This window comes from Fusarium venenatum (assembly GCF_020744135.1).
Source record: "Fusarium venenatum strain MPI-CAGE-CH-0201 chromosome Unknown EDB82scaffold_3, whole genome shotgun sequence".
NCBI lineage: Eukaryota > Fungi > Ascomycota > Sordariomycetes > Hypocreales > Nectriaceae > Fusarium > Fusarium venenatum.
In genome coordinates, this window is record NW_027072131.1 from 264,648 (window position 1) to 286,732 (window position 22,085).

The following is a 22,085-nucleotide window of genomic DNA, read 5'->3' on the forward strand; positions in this document are numbered from 1 at the left end:
TATATGTAAGAAGATCTTCACTGCGACAAGAGGTTATTACCCCACTATGCAAAAAACCCCAGATTTCCCCAGGTTCCCCACACGGCCAAGGTTAATTGTAAGCTTAAAAGATGATCTCGTATTTCCGCATACCCATTGGCCCTACGAGGGTTGACAACGCTGTCAAGCTTTACCCTATGGGGTTTCGGAAAACAGCCGAACCGGCGAAAGACCGTAACGGTAAAAATGGCGTCGAAGTATTTGTACCGCGCCGTGCCAAGAAACGGTGCACCCATATCGCCGAGGCATTTCTCGGAAGCCACAGTTGCCTCACCCGACTAGAAGATAAACACCTACCTACACTGCAAGTAGCCGACGATGCGTTACGCTCCCTGCCAAGTCTCATCACGAGGTACCATACATTCACAACATGAGTTCATCTTCATCCATTACGCCGTTCAGAGCTGCTACAGGCGTGACTCAGCTTGAGAACGACTTTTGGAGCGCCAATCTCTACAAGGACTACTGCGTAGGTGCAGGTTTGTCACGCCTTAATCACAAACGATAAAGCGAGAAATAATAGTTGACATGGATAACAGTACCAAATGGCGGCTACGTGGCGAGCGTGATGTATCAAGCTGTGCAGAGTCATGTTCGAAATCTTGGCCTACGACAAGAGATCATCTCAGCTCAGCTTCAATATGTCAACCGTACTCAGATAGGTGAAGCAACTATCGCCATAGAGAAAGTCAAAAGCGGTCGCGCAACCTCTACCTTTCATGCAACTCTTCTACAAGGTCATGACTCTCCAAAGTCGAAGGCAAGGAAGTGTGTGTTTGGCTACTATGTGTGTTTGGCTCCGACAGCAGACGGCCTGACTCTCACTACCGACTGGAAACTCCTCCCTCCAGCCCCGCCTATTGATTTAGAGCGAGCTGCCAAGGGACTGGACCCAAACTGGTCGTTGGAGGCGTCCCGTATTCAGATCTCTCACTTGGCAACGCTGGGATTTGTCCGCGCCGTGGAAGGAGCCTTTGAATCGTACTATCGGCGACAACCCGCTCGCAAAGGACTTGAAGACTCATGGATTCGACTAACAAGCGGTGAACGCTTCACCAACAACACATTGTCCCTTGTTGTGGATGCGAAGCCCTACGTCGTTGAAGGTTGGAGACCCTTACCAGATAGTAAGAGCAGAGAGGCGGGAGCGGTACCTTTCTCCAGGAATGATCCATTTTGGTACCCAACCCTTGTTATGAATCTGGACATCAAGAAGGTCTTGCCACAGGAGGGTGTAGAGTGGCTTTTCATCAGGACGGAAGCAAGGAAGATTGAACAAGGGCGGCTTGACTTGCAGGTCACCATCCTGGATCAGGAAGGGGATCTTGTTGCGCTTGCCAGCCATATCAACTTGGTACTCTCGGCATCCCGAAATCTGGGGGCCAAGAATGTGAAGGAAGCCAAAGGGAAGCTATGAATGACTGAACCGTGGCCTTGTATGTTAGTCAGTCTAGTGGGTAGCAGAGACGTTAATCTCCTAAGTATCAGGGTATAAAAATGAGTAGTCTAAGAGCTATAGTCTAAAGAGCATAAGTTAGCCTCATAATTTCGTCTCTTGTGTTTCCAGCAGTAAATTCTTTTAATATCCTGAGGTCCCTTTGGCAAATACATTCTACAGTCTGAGCAGAAATTAGAACGCTTGGTCTTAGAAGTTGAAGCTGTAATTGAAACTCCGGATTCCCTCGGAGTTTCGCCGCGGGTTTTCGCCATGGAGATAATTGATGCGATGTGCCAAGTAATGTGAATTTTTAGAATACTACTGAAAGTAACTCTACCCGACCTACCCCTCACATATTTCTCCCCCCAGTCACACTGATCACCTGACCAGTTACGTATGAGAAAAGAGGACTGCAAACAGCAAGAACAGCCTTGGCGGCGTCTTCTGCTGAACCGGGTCTGCGAAGTGGGATATCCTCAAAGGAGGATTTGCCATCCCGCCCAGGAACGCCGAGCTGGATCTTTTCGCCGCCCGGTCCCGTGATAAACGCCCCTGCCTCTTTCGCCTGGGTTAGGCGCGTCTCAATGTACCCAAATGCCACCGTGTTAGCTCGGACGTTGAACGCCGGCCCCCATTCCTTTGCAATCGTCTTCATCAGTCCAGACACGCCGGCTTTGAAGAAGGCATAGTTCGACTGGCCGGCATTTCCGTGGACACCCGAAGTTGAAGATATGCCGACAATGTTTCGCTGCTTTCCATCTTTGACGCGGAAGTATGGGGCTGCGGCGCGAATAAGCTGGAACGGAGCATTCCCGTGGATGTTCGCCATCGCAGCCCATTGCTTGTCTGTCATCTTATGCACCACACCATCCCAAGTATATCCGGCATTGTTGACGATGATGTGGATTTCTCCTCCGCCAAACTCGGCTGCGCGCTTCACTAGCTGGTCGATGTACTCTGTATCTGTGATGTCACCAGGGACAGCCAGAGCTTGGCCTCCAGATTTGGTGATCCCATCCACAACGCTTTGTGCTTTGGCTTTAGTACGGTAACGACAAGTGTTAGTATGATCGACCTTGTTCATCCCGAAGTTGTTTTTTCTGAGATCCCTCCCGGGACTCAGAAACTGAGACTTACCTGAATCAACGTCGCAAACGACTACCTTGGCACCCTCCTGGGCGAACAGGCGCGCTGCTTCGCCACCAATACCTTGTCCACTCCCCGTGATTATCGCAGTTTGTCCCACAAGAAGACCTTTGGGGTAGGTAATGTGAGATGCGATTTGAGCTACACGTTCAGCCATGATTGCTTAGGTGAATTCTTCTTCCTTGATGAGCCAAACCATTAGATCTCGACATCAGAATGACTTTAAAACATCAGTCATGGATCCCAATTCTGTAAAACAAGACGGTTTCGTCCTAACCACTAATCGATAAGGCCAGTCGGCGTTATGGGTACGTTCGGCGTTTTAGACACAGACTCGGCGTTACCGAAAATCGCCCGGAAGGAAAGTAGCATGCGCAGTCTCTCATTATAGCCGTTATTCATTGTATATGGATAGTCAATTGACAGTGGATTGGCTCTCATCGTACAGATGATGCTATTGTAGTAACGCTGTTTGACTATCACCTGAACACAGCTCTCTTTACCCGCCTACCAGATCCAAGCCGAGGTACAAGCCTTAACCATGCCGACCATAATTGAGGGACACCAAGGCAATTTTATTAAGCCGAAGCCGAAGCGACAAGAGCCTCGAAAGAGATCGCCCAAGTAAGTCGCCTAGTGTGAGGAAAGGAATACAGACCTGTTGCTCCCCTGCAAAAGTAGCATTAAGACTCGGCTAACAAGCCGGCTGTGCCTTTACTGAACTACAGGGCATGCTTATCCTGCCGAGCACGAAAGGTTCGCTGTGATGTAGCATTCGTGCGTGATTCTTGCACAAACTGTGTGCTTGATGGTAAACAGTGCGTGGTTAGTTGGCGTCGCCGTCATCAACAAAAGTAAGTTATGCAGCCTCGAACGCGAGGTTTGTACGCCAAACTAACCTGCTTGCATCAGGAAGCACTCCGAGAAACCTGATGCATCAGAGGAAGAGATAGAAACAGTAGGCCAACGTCGGATAGCCCCCAAGGAATATCAAGGCCCACCTACAGTCTTGCCTGACGAATGCCTTGGGACGCCAAAACTGGCAGAGGCAAGACCTCGTCGAACTTCAAGTCATGACCACACTCAAGCCCGACCCGAAATAACATTCGCATATTACACTTTCCTCTGCATTAACAATTTGAGTTCTCTGCATACAGACGATGTCAAGTATTTGGAGTCTCAAGGATGTTTCAAAGTACCTGAAATTAGCTGTCTGGACGATCTGATCCGGGCATTCTTTCGTTATGCTCACCCGATCTTGCCTGTTATCAATGAAGCAGAGTTCTGGTCTGTCTATGATCCATTAGCATCTGATGGCAACAACACTCGACTTCCTGTCATACTACTTTCAGCCATGCTGTTTGTGGCGTGCAAGGTAAGCTTCACCCTGTGATCGATCATGGTAAAGCTCTTAACTAATCGTCGCAGTACGTGGAAGAGTCTGCCCTTCAAGGCATGCAGCTTGGATCTGCACATGAGGCACGGGAGAGGTTCCTTCGGAAGACTCAGGTGAGTTCAGTATCTGACACTACTAGAAGTGTACCATATATGCTAAGTTACCTTTATAGCTTCTCTACGATCAAGACACCGAGTCATCTCCGCTTGTGCTTGCTCAAGTTTCTCTTCTTCTGGCACACTGGACTTCACAAAGAAGCTCAAGATCCAGCAGGCACAGTACTCAGTGGCTTGGCCGGGCGATTCAACATTCCCAGGACGCCATTTCTCAGGTCAAGCTCTGGTGCACACTCAAGATTCGCTACAACCAGAGCAACCTCAGGCGAGTGTTGGGATGCTGCATACTCAGCGACCGTATTCACAGCATGTACAATCGTCGGCCCCTCATGGTGCCTCCCGGTATGGCTGAGGCAGAGAAAGATTGCTACGTACTCTCTCGAGCCGATTTGTCACATGAGATTGGACGCTCTCGAGTCTATGGTGTCGAATCTAAGCAGAAATGGATCGGAGCCCAGGAACAAATGTCAGCTCTTGTCACTATCTTGGGAAGAGTTCTGGCTCTTCTCTACCCACAGTCAGGCACGGCTACGAACAGAACAGTCTCGACACTCAATGGAGACGAAAACGAGTTCATTGATTGCAAGAACGACCTCAGAACATGGTATTATGAGAGTTTTATACTTGTGACTTCTGGACGGGATTCTGCGTTGGGCTCGCCTGTCAGCCCTGATGATGGAAGAGAACATGGGAGCTCACAGCATGACCCTGTAGAGCTGCTAACAAACATGATGTACCTTCATTATGAGTAAGTGGTCATTCGAATTGAATATACACAGCCCTTCATACTACAGTAATTAACTTCTGCTACTAGGACTGCCATGCTGGCGCTCTGTCAGAGCGACCTCCTGCGCTACGCAGCGAGTCCTCGCGCGACGTTCTCCACCTCCAGGCTGTTCAAACAGTCTTTCGTCCGTGAACAGAAGCACCATTACTTGAATTACATCGCCAACATGACAGATCGACTGTCGAATTGTTTGCAGCACCAACATCTGTCCCAGGTCCCAGAAAGCATGTGAGTAGACATCGAGTTCACAACTCCACGTGATTAGCAACGCTAACGCACGAACAGGATTTTCTGCACAGCGCTCCCGCTTCTTTTGCATCTCCTGAACATAAAAGCTCATCTACAGCCATCGCTGTCATCGAGCCGGAAAGTCTTGGGAGTACAGTCTTACCCAGTCTGGGTGCAAAGGGTCATGAAGTGCTTGAAACTGCACTACAAGAATGATCTTGAGTACATACTACAAGTGGCCAAAGCTGTCAACGATTACCTTGCTCAAAGTCTGCACGAGAGCCAAGAAGGACAAATCGACTTTGATCGGGAAGACGATGGCTCTCAGGCACAGATGAGTAGCTGGCGCGAACTGTTAGACGGCAATCCTAGGCTTTTTTCTGGTCTCATTGAGAGACTGGACACTATTCTCTCCTGGGGAGGGGAGCTTCCCGACAGAGGTATGGGTGCTTCATTGGATGACTACCACTTGCGGACTGGCTCTGCTCAGACTCGACTATCTCGGGATATGGATGCATCATGGACATTGACCCCTCCCGTGTCTTCGGCTCCATCTCGAAGGAGCACCGAGCAGAGGTCTCTGTCTACGTCACATGGGGATGAGACAGCGGCGCAAGTGGACGTCGGCACAACTGCTTCAAGCTTCCTTAACCCAGAAGGGTTACAAGAGAGATTCAACAATGTCATGCAATCCTACCTCAACGAGACCTCTGAAGAGACATGTTCACCAGCGTCATTAGACCATTCTCAAGGATTTTGGGCGGAAGAAATCGCAGATGGTGGAAGACGTGGCTCAGACCATTTCTCTCCCCGCGAAGAGATTGTACCCATACAGGTAGACTCGATTGATTCAGACAGCATGATTTTGGAAGGTGGACTGAGCGATGACTGGATAGATGCATTGTTGGACAAGGAGATCTCACTGCCAGGCGACAACAACAGTCGAATTGCTGAAGATATCGATATGGATGCTGTATGATTATGGTGTAAATGGATGATAAAGTAATTTATTTGGAGTTTGAGATTCGCCGTGTATATCATGTAATAAATACCCTGTTAGTCCAAGCTACGCTACAAAGCCAATCGTGATGAAGAGCTTCTTCAGACAGCTGAGATGTGATGTCAACATGACAATAGCCGATCTTCGAGTGTATACAGGGACATCAATTACCTTCTTGACGCAATAAAACTGCATTCCACGTTATCTTTCATGACCTTGCTGATGGCTATCTCTGAGGAAGTTTCAACGAGTTACAACATCATTGACGTCTTGGATATGCGAGACCGAAATTGTGTGCTCAAAATCGCAAATATGATTGTTATACCTATAGCTTCACCTTTGCCTGGCGTGAATTGAGGCGAGAATGAACATAACTAATCTGCTGGAACGCCCTCAATGCCTCGCCATAAAGCTCTCCCCTCAGTAATCCGTAGACTCCCAGCTTTGCCTTGGACTTGACCTTGTTGGCAAGCTGCATTGCACGATCCAGCATCTCCTCCGGCGGAGCAATCTCATCCACAACACCATCCTCCAATGCCTCACTTGAAGTGAACTTGTGACCCTGCAGGATGACCTTCCTGGCTGTCTGTGGTCGCAGCTTGGCTCTCAACAAAGCGCCCATTCCATCGAAATGGAGGCCGAGCTCTGCTACAGGCATACACCAGTACCCACGGGTAGCATTCATGATGCGATAGTCGTGTGCCAATGACAATACTGATGCACCTCCAAAAGTGTGTCCTGTAATGAGGCAGATAGTGGGGAACGGGTAATCCAAGAGAGTTGCAACAAGCTATCATGTCAGTGAACGGTTCACAAAGTCCAGATTACAATTGGCTACTTACTGGATAAAATCCCTCGGAACTGGCGTATGGGTTTGTGTCTCGTTCATAGAGATCCAATCCCTATGAGTACGTAGTTAGAAGCTGGTGAAGAAGGAAGAGCGCAGGACAACGTACCGTGCAGAAGAACTTGGCATCATTACCACGAATAATGACAGCGCCAGGTGCGTCGGCACCTATATCTTTTCTAACATCGTTCAGAGCCCGAATTATTTCTTGACAGAATTGTGATGTGAGACGGTTCTCAGGTGGCTTCTGTAGAGTAAGGATGAAGACATTTCCCTGTCGCTCAAGGTTAAGATTTTCGTACATGATTACTGGCGTATGTGGTAAAACAAATGACACTGAAGCTGTGATGTTGCTAATGGTCCAAACCCCAACGTTTAATTGATCACTTAGCCATTTAATGACGCTCAGCGGTGCTATTACCTTAGATTGGCCCAGGACCACGGCTTTGTGCGGGCCTCGGCGTTATGGTTGTAGCGCCATTCTAGCGAAACGCCGTGTGAATCGCCGAAGGTCCATGACAATCCAAACACTTTCACGCTGTACCACACAGGATCCCGAAGTGGTTAGCTATGCAGAATGGCAGTGTTGGCTGTCTCTTGCGGCTAATTGTTGGCCACAATCCTCAGGTTATCAGAAACATTGACCGTTGGAAGCATATGAGACGAAAATAGTAGGTCACTTTATGCTCCTTAGAGTATAGTTCTTAGACTACTTATTTTTATACTCTAAGATTTAGGAGGCTAACATTTCTGTTACCCACTAGCCAATGTCTTTTTGGCTCCTTGTAACAACCATTTGGTCGTGTTAGGCCACTCTCGGCCTCCGCAAGATACAGCCGCTCCGGTCAACACCCGCGGAAGATCGCAGTAAACTCAATTTCCGATCGGACAATGCTAAATGGTTGACCCCGCGATTTCGGTAAAGATCCGTACCTATTTCCTAGTGCACGGATCGAACTCTTGACAGATGGACAACGATTGCCGTGCTGCACGACCGCCTTGATAATGACGCCGAAGCCGTACTAGTGACGTTGTGTGGGTGTCTTCTTACCCTAGACACCCTGGACTACAATGGCTTGCTCAAAAGACTCTACACCTCGTAATAATGGAAAAGACAATCTTCCACCAGGAATGCAGAAACTCGACGATGGATACTAGTATAGTAAAATATCTAGTTGCTTTAGGTTATTTCCCATATACTTGCTATTGATTTCTTCCATTCAATAAAATTTCTGTTATTCCAGCTCGCTCTTTACTCCCCCGGAAACGCACTGAAAGCATAGGCGCAACAGCTCCAGGTCTTGGAATAGTGAAGATAGCGAAAGTGATGGAATGTAGTATTTATTTCTTTAAAGCTTCTTGGTGAAATCGATAATAGCATTGGCCATCGCCTCTGGTTGTTCTGGTGCCAGAGCATGGCCAGCATTCTTGATAATCTGCACCTCGACACGATCGCCGAGATACTGCTTCATAACATCTTTCACGACAACGGCGTCATATTCAGCCTGTAGATCCAAGATTGGAACAGTTTCTCCAGCAGAAAAGTACTCATCAACGGGCGTATGCATCCGCGCATACGCCTGAGCATCGTGGGTAGCTTCACTCCATCCGTCCAGCCACAGTCGTGGGTTGCTCTCAGGTCCGAAAAAGGCTGCTTGCAAGTACTCGAGACGTTTGGACTCAGGGAGAGAAAAATCGCCAGAGCCGTCAATTTCCATGCGTAGCCGACTGAATGGCTTCTCCGTCGATCCCGGAGGTAGCCTGCCTGCCGAGGCGGCTGCCATAATAACGCCCCGGACGAGGTCTGGGCGATCAGCTGCTAGCATACGCGCTGGCATGCTACCCCAGGCATGGCCAACTATGACAGATGGGCCACATTTGATGTGGTCGAGGACCATGGCAACGTCGGCGGCGAAGTCGTGTATCGTCAGCGTGTCCATGGGTCCATTGCTCTTGCCGATGCCACGGGGCTGGGGACGGACAACACGGTAGCCAGCTTCGACAAGGAATTGGGCAACGATGTCGTAGTCATTTGCGCCACGGGCGAGAGAGGGGTGGATAACAATAACAGGACCAGTGCCTTCGTCGAGTGCCTCAATGGTAATGAGTCCTTTTGTGACTGTGAATGAAGATGGAGTAGTCATGCTGACAGTTGTAGGGTAATTTTTATGATAATACTGGGGTTTGCGCCTCAATGTGTAGATGTGTGGTGAAGAGGGGTTATGAGAATATAACATGTTTAAGATCGCGCTTCAAACAGTCGGAACAAATATGTACGTACTCGGCATTCGGCATTTGCGGGGTTAGATATCACAGAAAGAAGAAAAAAGCCCACTGTCAGTTAGTTCGTTGCATTTACATCTTCCGGGAACCAGCCGCAGTAGTAGATCTCGAGTGTCATCTTTTCCTTGAGTCCCTTCCCATAATAGACGGCACTAGTTGCACAAATAACTTTCAAAATGATGTCTTGTCAAATTTGGCTTGCAATATTGATATACATTAAATTGGGTACCTCGGTCTGAAAACATTTCTAGAGACCCGAACCAGCTATGTAATTCCATTCAACAGGATTGCCATTCACAGTCTGGCCTGCACTGGACCTCCTGTCCTCGACTTCTTCCACACTTGTACCTGGGGGATCTTCTCATATCCAGGACTTGGTATCAGCTCCGGTCCCAGGATCTTCTTCTGCACCTTTCCAGTGGCACCCTTTGGAAGTTCACCCTCCACGATCCTCAACACAGTTGGCAACTTATACCCAGCCAGCTGACCCCTCAGATCACTTCGAAGCTGTTCAAGGGTAACGTCCGAAGCATTCACGTTCTTCACAGCCAGAACTGCGCCAACACGCTGCCCAAACTCTTCGTTCTCAACGCCCACCACCATGGCCTCATTGACGTACGGCAGCGCCAGGCACGCACGCTCAATATCCAGAGCTGAGATCTTGTAACCACCAGACTTGATAATGTCAACTGATGCACGACCAACGATGAAGTAGAAGTTTCCTTCAAGCCTTGCAATGTCACCGGTCTTGTACCAGCCATCAGCATCATGAGCGTTCTTGGTTATCTCCGGTTCCATGAGGTACCTGTGTTGCACGTTAGCCACAGGTAGAAGAATAATAAGACACAGTACTTACTTCGCAAACATATTTGGTGTCTTGACCAATAGCTCTCCCTCAGGTGAGATTTTGACCTCTACTCCTGGTATAGGCTGACCAACACTTCCCTTGGGAACGTCACGAAGCTCGACAGATACACGGATACAGCCAGGAATCTCAGTAGCACCATAGCGAGCGAGGATAGGTCGGCCCATTTCAGCGGCCCAGAAGTCCTGAACATGCTCCTGCAAAGCACTGGATCCACAAAGGAATGCACGGAACTGGCAAGCTGACTGCTTGTAAGGGATCTGCTCCTTCTCTGGGAGCTGCTCGACGAACCACTTCAAGCGCATGTAGATAGTAGGTACGGCAGAGAAGACAGTTAGACCGCCTTGCAACCAGCGCTTCATGACAGTGGCTGCGTCAAACTTGCCATGGAACTCGATGCAGGCACCTGCGTTGAGAAAAGGGAAGAATGATGTACCCAGACCAGTCTGGTGGTGTACGGGCAGCGTGTGTAGGAGCACGTCTGTGTGTGTTATCCCATAGCTATCACCAACGGTGATGGCACCCTCGTGTGTATAGGTACGTCGCAGAACCACACCCTTGGGCTTGCCAGTTGTTCCAGACGTAAAGATGACTACGCCGGGAGCGCTGGGGTCTTGTGGTGGGTTTGAAGACAAGGATATTTCGGGTGGTCCGAATCGAGTCGTGCGAGGTAGGTTGGGTAGAATGCTGATCTGTGCAATTCCACATTGCTGTGCTGATTCTTGGGCTAGTTGCGTCGTCGCTGAGCTGGACAAGATTGCCACTTGTTGTGACTTGGTAGCGTAATAGACAATCTCTTCAACAGGCGCTGTGGGGACTAGATAGATGCAGTCAGTCAGTCAGTCTTAAAATGTAACAGAACAGGATAGACGTACACATGGGCACCACCGCTGCTCCTAGTGCCAGCACTGTCAGTACAGCAACTGTGAACTCATAGCCCCCTGCGGACAGTACTCCCACATACACCTCCTCGCCGTTGCTCAACTGATCAATGACCTCGGAGGGTAACGCTGCTCGCACAACTTCTCTGAAAGCCAGCACTGTATCCAGCAGCTCTCCATACGTCTTAGAAACACCAAGCTCTCTGTCTGTAATGGCAAGGTAGTTTCGATGTGCGTGACGTAACAGCCTGGTGAACAATGGGTTGTTGGGGAGTACATGTGGACCATCGTGGAACGGAACCATCTGTGTGCGATCCATATTGGCAGTGATAGAATCCATGACTGTATTGAGATGCTTGATCTTGTTGTGTCTACGTCGTTTTCTGTTTAGCACGAATGAGATAATGCATCTTAATTATCAACACTGACTTAATAAAAATGGTTTAGTTTCTGTCCGACAGTACGTCTGTTGCTTTCCTCCACTTGGTTGTCCCCGGACGGACCCGGCGTTAGAAAATACCGATAATGTGGAGCTGGGACCGAAACTCCGGGCGGGGTCCACATTGGCCGCTCGGCGTTCGGCGCTACGGTTGAGTTGGTTTTTCGGAGAAATGGGTTAATCGTAGTAAACCAATAACCTGTGAGCCGATAGCGACTCATTCGAGAGCCATGCCAATAAATTACCGCTTGAGTTTGACTTTGGGTAGAGAGCCACAATCCATCCTCCTTGGCTTACCACGAAACCTACATCCATATCTCAATTCAGATTGTCATCTTGACACAACATTGCAACAATGGCAGTCATCGAGGTTGAGTACAATGGCCCGATTGCGGTCATAACGCTCAACAAACCCAACAAGCTGAACGCTTTGACCAAAGACGAATTCTACCAGCTTGCGCGCACACTTCAGGAAGTCAGTACACATGACGAAGTGATAGCGACCGTCTTGACAGGCAATGGGAGGTTTTTTTCAGCGTAAGTAGCTTCTCCATCTTTGTGCACGTGTTATTGGTACAATTATTGACACATGCTTATAGTGGTGCGGACGTGTCGGTGTCCAGGAAGACACCCGAGGGCACAGACTTGTATCGCCACAACCTTACCGTCACTGTAGCCAGCAACATGAATCTTGCGAGGGCGTTCTATACGCACCCCAAGATCTTGGTGGTAGCTCTCAACGGGCCTGTGGTTGGTATGGCTGCTGCACTGATTGCTTTCGCCGATTTCATTTATTGCACGCCAGAAACTTATCTTTTGACACCCTTCGCTAGTTTGGGCCTTATCAGCGAAGGAGTCTCGTCGATAGCGTTCGCTGAGCGCATGGGAATATCGAAAGCGAATGAAGCCCTGATCCTGTCGAAGCGAATTACCAGTAAGGAATTGCTTCAAGCAGGTTTCGTAAACCAGATATTCGATTGCCCCGCGGATTCATTTCGGAGTGAGGTTCTCAAGGAGGTCAAGGAAAGGTTTCACGAAGGTCTGAATGCTTCAAGCATGTTGCAGATTAAGAAGATGATTAGACAACGTTCGAGACGGGAATTGGATGCGCAGAATGTAGATGAGGTGTTTGGAGCTTTGGAGAGAAACGTTCAAGGCATTCCACAGAAGGAGTTTGAGAAGATGAGGAAAGGGCTCAAGAAACACAAGCTGTAACGGCATGACAGTTCAGTATATAGACACACTATTACATATTATCTAAGGATCAAACAAAAACCCATCATTGAGAATCCAATTTTCTACATGCTCGAATTGAATGGTCCCCATGTCAAACTCATCTCCAGGATCCATGAACTGCTCGTAATTAGTCTCCAACGCGTCGCCGAGTGGTTGCATTGGCTGTGGCATTTGTTGTTGGATATCCAGCGGGCTTGAGGACAGTTGCTGGCTCAGAGTACTCCATATGCGGCAATAGCCAAGGTCTATCATCTTGAAGTATTCTAGGGAATTCTGATTATCCATCCGCAACGTAGCTGTAGAATTACCCATACGTTGCTGCCTCTTCTTGATAGCATTTTGGAGAGCTCTAGAAGCCCCAATTGCCGATCGCCAACGCTTCGATAGTTCCGTGAGGGCAAGCTGTAATACGTCCAGATCTGGCTGCACAGCATCCCACAGTCGCTTATCAGGCATGACTGACACTAGAGCCATGCTTGAAATGAGACAATACCGAGTACTGATCGGTGCCAGAACTTTGATCTCGTCCCTGGCCAGGAAATCTTCAAAAATGCGGGCCACAAACGATGCAGCCAACGTCGCAACCACTGATAGCGATCCAGCCGAGTGTTGCATTCGAGAGAGCACAATTAAACTGGTGAAGTATGGTAGATACAGCTGACGCGCCGGAAAGTTGTGGCTGTTTGCGAAATAGCTGTGAGGTGGTTGATTGCTGGGCGCAACCCAGAGTTCTTGAGGCAGACTCGTTGTCCAGCAGCACAAGGCATTCACGATGTAGAGCCTTTTTGTTCGTGACATGTGCCGTCTCATGCAGCAAGACGAGATATCTCCAAGTATCTGGCAGATACTCACCCAGGATGAGAATAGTTGGAATGCGAAGAGGGAGTCGGGGAAGTCGCTCGCTATCGGGGCCTGGACATCGCTATCGTCGAGATTGATGATTCGTGGTCTGCCATGCGCGACTGAGATTAACGAGTCACGAACCTGTGCAATTATTAGTAAAGGAACGACCTTATACACGACCATGGTGATCTTTTGTTCAGGTTGCACTTACCACCAAACTCCACCACAGTCTCCGTCGAATTGCCCTAGATGGCCCTAGAGGGGATTCCCTGTGAAGACCGATCTGATGGGCGATGCCAACTCCAATCTTGAGCCAGAAACCACTGTTGTCAAACGAAATGTGCTCAGGAGCCTGTGGGTTGTACCATTGGAGCATCAGTGATGCCTTGATGGCAGATAGACCATCTGCCTCTACCCCAGACCAGAAGACTGCTTTGGCTCTGTGATAGAAGTCGTCAGACGATGCAAAGGCAACCACTGAAGGTGCGTTCGTGACTCGACTACCTGCCAGCCATAACGATTGCGCCAAGAGCATCGAGCTCTCTTCTTGGTCAAAACATGAAAGGTCTTGAATGTCTTTCGGCTCTAGCACAGGCGTCCATAGGTTACAATAGTCCAAAAAGGCACTGAGCAGACTTTGGCGCGCTGCTTGGGGTGGTATATCGAAAGCTTTCCATAGAACCAATGTTTCCTTTTGCGTATTGGCATGAGGGCCGACCTTAATCTTTGCCGGCTCGAATGCACGAGCACTCGACTCATCGATCTCATCGTCGTCTGCAACATAGTGGCCTCTTCCAATGTAGGTGGTGTCGTGACTCTTGCAGTTACATGTCAGCCTTGATCCAGATCAAGAACAGTCGTGGAAACACCATGCCATCTCTGATACTTCAACGGTGAATGTCTTGAATCAGGTACGCTCTTATCAAGGTGGTCACGAGAGAACTAGAGCAAAAAAATACGTGACTCACCGTGGATGGGGTCTGATACACGGGTTGTTCCACCGGTATCTCTATGCCTACTCCAGGCGCCTGTGAAACGCTCTGGCGGTTGTCATTTCCGTCATTTGGGCTACCATTATCATTGCTTTGTCGAGTGATTAAAGCTGTTCCTGCGCGACGACGCTTCCTAGAGCGCGGACTGAAGCATTGTGTCAGCCTACACTAGATGACCTTCTACCTATAGATGAGATACCCACATGCACTCAACTCCAGCAGCCTTGCATGTTACACAGCCGTTTGATTCGTCGTCAGCTTCACAGCGGACCTGGGGGGAGTCAGCTTGTCTGCGGACCAAGTCGGGTCCGATTGACGTCGAGACTATGTTCAATTGGACACAGCAAGGGCTGATCATCCGGACCGAGCTCTAGGGAAACATGCACTGACCTTGCGATTGTGACAGAGTGTACACGCGAGCATTTTCGATGAACCGCCGGTGTTGTTGTGAGGATTGTGCCGTTCGGGAAGAGTGACGGAGGAGAGCTTGAAGTTTGAACATGTGGACTTGGTCGTAGTTCCGAAACACCGAAACGCCGACCAGCTTATTCCCAGGGGGGAAGCTATGGCGAGTCAGTGGGATGTGGCGTTTACAGTGGGCCACGACCAATTGTCTGTGCTAACATCGAGGCTGTCGCAATTATTGTTGGTAACTGAACGTCGAATAAATGAGGCGACGGTGGGAAGATACAGCTACAAACATGTTGTTAACCTCAATTGCACGATGTCAACACAGGATTGACCGAACGACTTGTTAGAGATTGGTAGCGACACTTGAACAACAGTATATCTCACAGCCTGATGGTGCGTGCATTCCTTGCAACGAGCTATGCAAGCCTCTTCCCGCTACTCGGCGTTTCGCCGAATCTCCGGCGGATTGACCTTGAGATTGGACAGCATTATTGGAGCATTGGGAAAGCTTACCCCTCAACAAGTCGACCTCCGTTTGTCTGCAGAGCTCTGCGTTTTATTCTGGGAATTGTCTTGGTCTTCGTATGTGGACAGGTGGTACAACTTATCCATGATATCGCAAACGATGAAAGTGGACCACTACTATCTTGGAGATGTGTTGCTGTTTTGTCTGGAATATCCACTGGAAAAAATAAAATAAAAGAAAAGACGCAGCGTCAATGCCCTTTTCTTCTTTTGCTTGGACGCACTCACTCATCAACCTCAATTCGCAAAGTGAAGACATAAATGAATTGACAGAACAGTTGGCATCGGAGATAAGGCAAACAGTCACTTCTTTACATCCCGATTATTGGGAGATGCTTTCGTTAAGCCGTGGACAATTAACAGTGCGATTGACTGGCTAATGGGTAGTAACAAAGATCACCTTCTGAGCTTTCAGATTTAAAAAAAAAAAAAAAAATGACTAGGATCACGGTCGTAACAGCATAAACTGACTTGCTAATTTCGTCTCGTGTCTCGAGCGTCCAACGTCTCTAGTACCCCAAGGACTGTACCAACAAGCCGCTTAGATTTAGTGGTTGTTCACGTTCAGAGTCTTATGATGACTGTAGTCAAAAGTCATAACAGGTCAAGTCAAAGAAGCAAAGATAGAGGCGAAGATGTTGAAGACAATTGATGACTTGTATTGTTTCTTTCAAGTGCGCAATGGTGAGGAATCCCCATCAGTAGTAGTATCTCCAGATTAACCCCGTTGTACATGACCCCAGCGACATATTCCACCATTGCCAGTTCCCAAAATCCGAGCCAAATGAACCCAACCATGTATCCATCGTCACCACGAATTCAATGGCTTACTCAACGTAGCGCCACCTCTTTGGCAGGTTGTTGGCCGCTTCGTGTGCCTCCATCTTCTTGTTGAGTCTCTTGACATACCATTTGCAGACAAGGCAACCGACGATGCCCAAAACACAGCCTGCAATGATCAGAATACCACCGTTCTGATAGCGAGGTTCCTGGGAGCGAAGCTGGACTGGTCAACAAAAGTCTGATATGCTGAGGATGAGAAACTTACGAAAAAGTATGGTGTGAACCAGTGAGAGACTGAAGCGATGCAGTTGGTGATGGCAACAAGAGCACCTCGCTTTGTACGAGGGCGGGCGACGTTGGTGGTTTCCCAAGGGATGTGAACCTGTATTAATTAGCATGAGATGACAACATGTCGAAGCGTTGAGTACTTACATTCAGGCCAACGAAAGGTCCAGCACACAAGAGGAACATGCCGAAGTATCTGGCACCTGGGTTCAGGGTGGAGATCATGATAACGACGCCTACAATGCAGGCCACTGTGCTACCAATGATATGCCAACAATGTTCCATGTGCTTTCCTGAAGACCACGAGATTACACAGGTGGCGATGTAAGCGAAAATGTACGGTGGCGCTTGGATGAGGTACGTCATGAGGTTCGAGTAGCCGAGAGTTTTGACAATCTGGAACAGTCAGCCATGTTGAAACTTTGCAACAACTTGTACGCGTGACTTACCGATGGGAAGAAATCCTTGAACGAAAGCGCGACAATGAGACCAAAGTGAAGCACTGTATAGATCCAGGTGAATGGGTCTTGACAAGCAAGCTTGACTCCTTCCCAGGCACCGCCTTCGTCGTCCTCGGATCGTCCTCCTGCAGAGACAATCATTCGGTATTGGGCCATCTCTGACATCTCGGCCGTCATGAAGTATGTACCGGTATTGTGAGGGAAGTTTGGGATGCACCAGAATCCCATCATAGCGACGAAAAGACCGACGATACCAGTGAAAGATGGAGTTAGCCATTTGTCGTAATGTTCAGGAGCAGAATATACTTACCCTCGATGATGACGAACCACTGCCAAGCACGCATACCGGCAACGCCGTTCATGTTCTCCAAAACACCGGCCGCGAGAAGTCCAGAGAAGATGTTGGAAGCGATATTACCAGCATGCCAAATGGCCATTCTCAAAGGCGCCTCCTCCTTGGTGTACCAGGACGAAGTCATCAAGCTGACCATGGGTAAAAACGGTCCTTCAGCTACACCCACCATAAAGCGGCATACCAAGAAAGACCAACCGCTACTCATAGCAGCCATACAAGCTGTGATGACTGACCATGCGATGACATATGCAGGCATCTGCCATCGTGGCAGGCCTTTGGCGAGGTATACGGTAGCGGGGAGCTGGGTGACGATGTAACCAACGTAGAAAAGCGAGATTCCAGCAGACCACATGGTGTCGGACATGTGAAGGTCGTCCTGCATACCTGCAAGTCGAGCATTGGCCACGTTGATCCGGTCAAGATACCCCATCAGCAGCATAAGTGTGACAACCGGCAGGAAAACCCAATCCAGTTTGCGCTTGAGTTTTTTCTCGATGAGCTGACGTTCCTCAGGGCTTTTGCTGGCCAAGAGGGGAAACAAAGAGAGGTATTCATCTTCGGCCGGCTGCCCTTCGACATGAGCGGTAGATTGCTTCTCCATGGAACTGGCATGAGATGCTGTGCGGTGTACGGCCATTGTCATTCACTGTGCGTGCCGATAGCCTACTGATTGTGATTGATGCTGGAGAGAAACTGATGGAGAAGATGGGAATGCAACACTCTTGCTGCAAGGGCAGAGTGTTATATACCTAGACAAGGGACATAGCGCGCATGCATGTTCTAGGCGTGTTAGTACAAAATGCTAGGACTCCAATCAGAGCGTAGAGTTTTACCACAACAACGTTAAAGAAACGGGTTGTACCCCGCGTTGTAACTCATCTAGACCTTGGGGCTGTGGAAACCACTCTAGGAGTCTAGGTTCCCCGCGGATACCCCAGATTGTGTGTGACTTGAGCGCCATCTAGTGCGGGGAGATCTAGAATCTTATTTCGATAGTGCCGGCGTTTCGGTGCTTCGGTGATTCCAACCCAACACTTTGGAAGGCTGGAGAAATGGGCTCCTGGTATTGCAGAGTACATTATAGCTGTGGCAGCACACAGCGCAAACTCAATGAATTCCGCATCACTGAGCAGTGAGCTTTCAGCCACCTGGAATTTTTGGCTTTTACTAGGCAATGTCCGTATGCAAACTCCGAAATCTAGGCCGACTTCATCGAGTGTGTGTCTACACTTTGGTACACTGTCATAGCGCGAATAGCTGGTTCACCACGAATCATAGGTGCAGGAGCCTAGAACGTAAACTGTACGCTTTGTCCGGGGTTGATCTCCCGCCCGGCCAACCCTGCTCAGAGATAAGCAGCGACAGTCCTCGGTTATCGCTTAAAATGGGTTGGAACGAAGATATTAGGCGAAGGATCAAGAATGCTGGGAGATCAATTGCAGACAGAGACAAAGGCAATGCATCCATAGAATACAGAGAAAATTATAAGAAACTAGATCAGTTACACACGTATCCTATTATCTAGACTGATATAAGGGATATTTCTAGCGAAATAGTTAAGAGTCAGAATTTTGAATGATGTTTGTTGAGTGTGAAGGGTATCACGTGTATAGTCACATGATACAAATACACACTCTGTCTAGAGTCTTCTAACTTCAATCTTCACTTAGCCAGTCTTTCGTCACTATCACAATTGAACAATTTTAGATATACAACAAGACCAAAAGTAAAGCCGAAGAATTATTTGCAATACATTATCACTGTATTCGGAATGATAGAGAAATTTCCCGACTGTATAACATTGGACAGGTGATAATAAACTGTGCGATAAGATAAGTTTGGCTGATGGGATAAGCAGGATAGAGAATCTCCTCTACAACAATCACCTCATGAAAAGTGTCTTCCAACCTTTGCTCGCTATAAGGTCATCTAGTCGCATCTCTTAACTAGAAGCCGCCAAAAGCTTTAATTATAGACGTTCATTGTTTTGCTTTTGACGAAGGAGCGTGGAAAGCGGCATCCGTCCGATGCATCATCCCAGACTGATGTCAAGCTTTCTGAGTATGTCACTTCCGTGAATTGGTCGTCTCAAATGCCAGTACAGATACAACTTTTGGACAATCTCTGACTGGTTCGTTTATAAATCTCCCTCTTCTTGGCCAGGCAAGCCTGCCCTAGTTATATATGAACCAAATGCGAACAATATTCAAGACCTCTTCACCAGAGGCCCTATACTCATACGACAACAGAATGATAACATCAATCAGTTTGAGCTAAGAGTTTTCAATGGTACAAGCTAATGGATAGTATAGTTCCTTACTAAATACTTGCCAGCCGACTCTATTTGGGACCCTCGTATGAGATTTTATAAAGCGATTGGCAAAGCTTGAACAAGTGAGTCCGGTCAGTCCAATTTGAAGCGCTTGTCGACTTGGATGCAGGATTGATCCGAGATTTATTGATGGTGTAGAAACTCCAAAGAAGAAGTGATCAAGCCAGAGACTAGCTCCCGCTAGACTTGACAAGATCATCTTGGATGAGCAAGGTACACCAGAGATTATTCTCCAAGAACCGAATAGAGACGAGTTCAAGTCTCTTTACTTTCACTATACTAGACTGAGGTATGTTGGGGCAGGATTAACTTTACAAATGTCAAATCCATTTCTGATGTAATGGCAACCAGTGGAATATCCATGAAGAACTTTCCCTGAACGGTTCATGAAGCCATGACGGTAACTATTCGTCTTAGTCTCAAGTCCATCTTTGTAGATGCTCTCTGAACTCTCCAAGTCGATCCAGACGACTGGATTCCACACGCCATGACTATTGTCTGTACATATTCCGCCATCACCCTCGGTAGCCTGACAAGATGCACATAGAGACCCATTCCGAGACAGAAATTCCAAAGGTATCAAGGATACCCGACTCTACATCAAATGGCCTTTTTTGGCCTTGAAGTTGATGTTGTGAGAGCACCTGGTGATGCATGGCTTAGGGCGATACCATTTTTTCTCTCCTGGGACGGGCATAACTTTTCCAGGAGCATCTTCCCCAATTATAACTGTCCACTTTGTGCATGATAGGCTATACTGGTAATGAGGCACGCTTTATGCTTCAGAATTGTATCCCGAAGGAAGTTCATGGGCCTTACAGTACATACACTAAGAGTACGACGCTTGTCGTAGGCTCTCTTGAGATGCAAAGGCTGCTAGTGACTATCGTGTCAATCACATGTACCCTGATATCCTGGCCAAGCGCACAGTCTAGCAATCAACAATAGGAACCGAAGAGATATTCATGTGCATTTGCATTTCTGTTTCAGTTCAGTATAGCGTTGGGAAACTTAATACCGTGACGGGCAGTCTTATTGCCATCAACGGAGTGTCAAAGCAAATGACTTGTGTTGTCTCATAAGAAGCATCATTTCAATGGCCTTTGGGTCCAGGATAGCCTTCCATGTTTTCTATTCCGGCAAACCAATAAACCTGAAGGAACGCCGCCCATCATGAACCTCGTGCCGAGTTGTTTAAATGCATCAGTAGAGTTCGGCTTTTTATTCCGTAAGCAAACAATTCCCACGGTTATTGATATCCTTATTATGGGAGAGTTCAATACAATTACTCCACAATCTCTCGTTCCACAGTCCTAGTTGTCAATAGCCCTCCAACAGAGGTGGGTGTTCAACCGATCTACTCTGCGAAGAGGAATCGAGGTGTATTTAGCATATTGACTGGTTCAGAAACTTAATCTTAGTTATAGGTTTCTTAAGTTATACTGGAGGGAGAAGCAGCGATAGCGAACAGCTAGATAGTTATTAGATTCACTTGTATATATAAGAATAAGCTTGCTTCTTTTAACTCTAATTATTATAATATTTAGCTAAAGAGCTTTACGAAGTGTAGTAAACACTTACCAAAATTACATATTAACTATAGTCTCATCTATCGTCAATTTACTAAGCAAAACTCGTTCCTTTAAGATCCATTGGGCTTGAAAAGTAACTGATGCAAGACTTCAGCTGTTAACTATAGCGATTTCTTCCCGTTTAACCCCACGATGCATCTATTACCAAGCCAGTGAATTATCTCATATTGCTTTTTATTTGCCCCATTACTGTTTATACTTGAGAAACAGGTCATTTATGCACCAGACTTCAAAGACGTCCATAATGAGATTGTTAAGAAAGCAAAGCGCGAAAAAGACTGGCGATGTCGTTACAGAGAGTATCACGTGTTGAGTCACGTGGTTGTTCAACTTACCAATATCCATGTTCTCCCATGTTGACAGTCTTTGAACTTAGATCTTCAATCAAGTATTCTTTTTTCGTCGCGATTTAACATATGTCATTTGAATGATCATTGTCGGTTGACGACGCATACTAGCTGGCGTAACCCTTCTATTGAGTTTAATCCATTGAGAAGAAGCGAACCATCGATATTTTTAGCACGGAAAGATAAGATAAGGAACGTCGCAACGCAAGCGATAACGTGGAATATGCGCCACTACGCCTTCACAGCCACATTGTTCGCTTGTCCAAGGAGAGCATAGCGCTCCATTCAATCTGTCGACATCTTTATTGATCCTTCCGAAATAGAATCTGGAGTAGGGTCAATGCCGGAAGGCTTGATTAACTTGGATGTCATCATTCCCTGGTTTGTTAATTCAATTATAAGATAGATATCGTTTGTGCTAAGGGACGCTCAATAGCGTCAACAATTTCCATACCCTA

The 22,085-nt window shown here is 47.7% G+C and overlaps 8 protein-coding genes across 8 annotated transcripts; 3 read left to right on the forward strand and 5 right to left on the reverse strand.

Moving 5' to 3' along the window:
• The first annotated feature begins 157 nt into the window (after positions 1 to 157).
• Positions 158 to 1,567, forward strand: EDB82DRAFT_202551 (thioesterase-like superfamily-domain-containing protein). Its single transcript, XM_025726247.2, has 2 exons — positions 158 to 518; positions 579 to 1,567. The coding sequence occupies exons 1-2, from the start codon at positions 410 to 412 to the stop codon at positions 1,454 to 1,456; spliced, it is 987 nt and encodes a 328-aa protein (XP_025580832.1). The 5' UTR covers positions 158 to 409; the 3' UTR covers positions 1,457 to 1,567.
• Positions 1,568 to 1,781: 214 nt separating this feature from the next.
• Positions 1,782 to 2,780, reverse strand: EDB82DRAFT_537690 (uncharacterized protein; the record flags this gene model as incomplete). The annotated part of the gene is made up of 2 exons (XM_065609305.1): positions 1,782 to 2,515; positions 2,615 to 2,780. 2 exons carry the CDS (start codon positions 2,778 to 2,780, stop codon positions 1,827 to 1,829), a joined length of 855 nt encoding a protein of 284 aa, XP_065463737.1. The 3' UTR covers positions 1,782 to 1,826.
• A 384-nt stretch (positions 2,781 to 3,164) lies between these two features.
• EDB82DRAFT_525949 (uncharacterized protein) lies at positions 3,165 to 6,129 on the forward strand (the record flags this gene model as incomplete). Its single annotated transcript, XM_065609150.1, has 7 exons — positions 3,165 to 3,247; positions 3,352 to 3,477; positions 3,536 to 3,998; positions 4,052 to 4,132; positions 4,192 to 4,883; positions 4,950 to 5,150; positions 5,208 to 6,129. 7 exons carry the CDS (start codon positions 3,165 to 3,167, stop codon positions 6,127 to 6,129), a joined length of 2,568 nt encoding a protein of 855 aa, XP_065463738.1.
• A 339-nt stretch (positions 6,130 to 6,468) lies between these two features.
• Positions 6,469 to 7,401, reverse strand: EDB82DRAFT_576249 (ClpP/crotonase-like domain-containing protein). Its single transcript, XM_025726250.2, has 3 exons — positions 7,107 to 7,401; positions 6,993 to 7,052; positions 6,469 to 6,940 (listed from the first exon to the last, which is right to left on the reverse strand). The coding sequence occupies exons 1-3, from the start codon at positions 7,299 to 7,301 to the stop codon at positions 6,476 to 6,478; spliced, it is 720 nt and encodes a 239-aa protein (XP_025580835.1). The 5' UTR covers positions 7,302 to 7,401; the 3' UTR covers positions 6,469 to 6,475.
• A 708-nt stretch (positions 7,402 to 8,109) lies between these two features.
• Positions 8,110 to 11,366, reverse strand: EDB82DRAFT_446978 (uncharacterized protein; the record flags this gene model as incomplete). The annotated part of the gene is made up of 4 exons (XM_025726252.2): positions 8,110 to 9,187; positions 9,621 to 10,085; positions 10,137 to 10,962; positions 11,021 to 11,366. The coding sequence occupies 4 exons, from the start codon at positions 11,364 to 11,366 to the stop codon at positions 8,347 to 8,349; spliced, it is 2,478 nt and encodes an 825-aa protein (XP_025580837.2). The 3' UTR covers positions 8,110 to 8,346.
• A 315-nt stretch (positions 11,367 to 11,681) lies between these two features.
• On the forward strand, positions 11,682 to 12,701 carry EDB82DRAFT_202580 (ClpP/crotonase-like domain-containing protein). The gene is made up of 2 exons (XM_025726253.2): positions 11,682 to 12,002; positions 12,065 to 12,701. Exons 1-2 carry the CDS (start codon positions 11,821 to 11,823, stop codon positions 12,678 to 12,680), a joined length of 798 nt encoding a protein of 265 aa, XP_025580838.1. The 5' UTR covers positions 11,682 to 11,820; the 3' UTR covers positions 12,681 to 12,701.
• EDB82DRAFT_502723 (uncharacterized protein) lies at positions 12,677 to 15,009 on the reverse strand. Its single transcript, XM_065608692.1, has 5 exons — positions 14,927 to 15,009; positions 14,740 to 14,807; positions 14,513 to 14,681; positions 13,756 to 14,361; positions 12,677 to 13,685 (listed from the first exon to the last, which is right to left on the reverse strand). The coding sequence occupies exons 1-5, from the start codon at positions 14,957 to 14,959 to the stop codon at positions 12,723 to 12,725; spliced, it is 1,839 nt and encodes a 612-aa protein (XP_065463739.1). The 5' UTR covers positions 14,960 to 15,009; the 3' UTR covers positions 12,677 to 12,722.
• Positions 15,010 to 16,123: 1,114 nt separating this feature from the next.
• On the reverse strand, positions 16,124 to 18,136 carry EDB82DRAFT_567473 (major facilitator superfamily domain-containing protein). Its single transcript, XM_065609855.1, has 5 exons — positions 17,348 to 18,136; positions 16,990 to 17,306; positions 16,688 to 16,936; positions 16,521 to 16,637; positions 16,124 to 16,473 (listed from the first exon to the last, which is right to left on the reverse strand). The coding sequence occupies exons 1-5, from the start codon at positions 17,997 to 17,999 to the stop codon at positions 16,300 to 16,302; spliced, it is 1,509 nt and encodes a 502-aa protein (XP_065463740.1). The 5' UTR covers positions 18,000 to 18,136; the 3' UTR covers positions 16,124 to 16,299.
• Between the last annotated feature and the right edge of the window lie 3,949 nt (positions 18,137 to 22,085).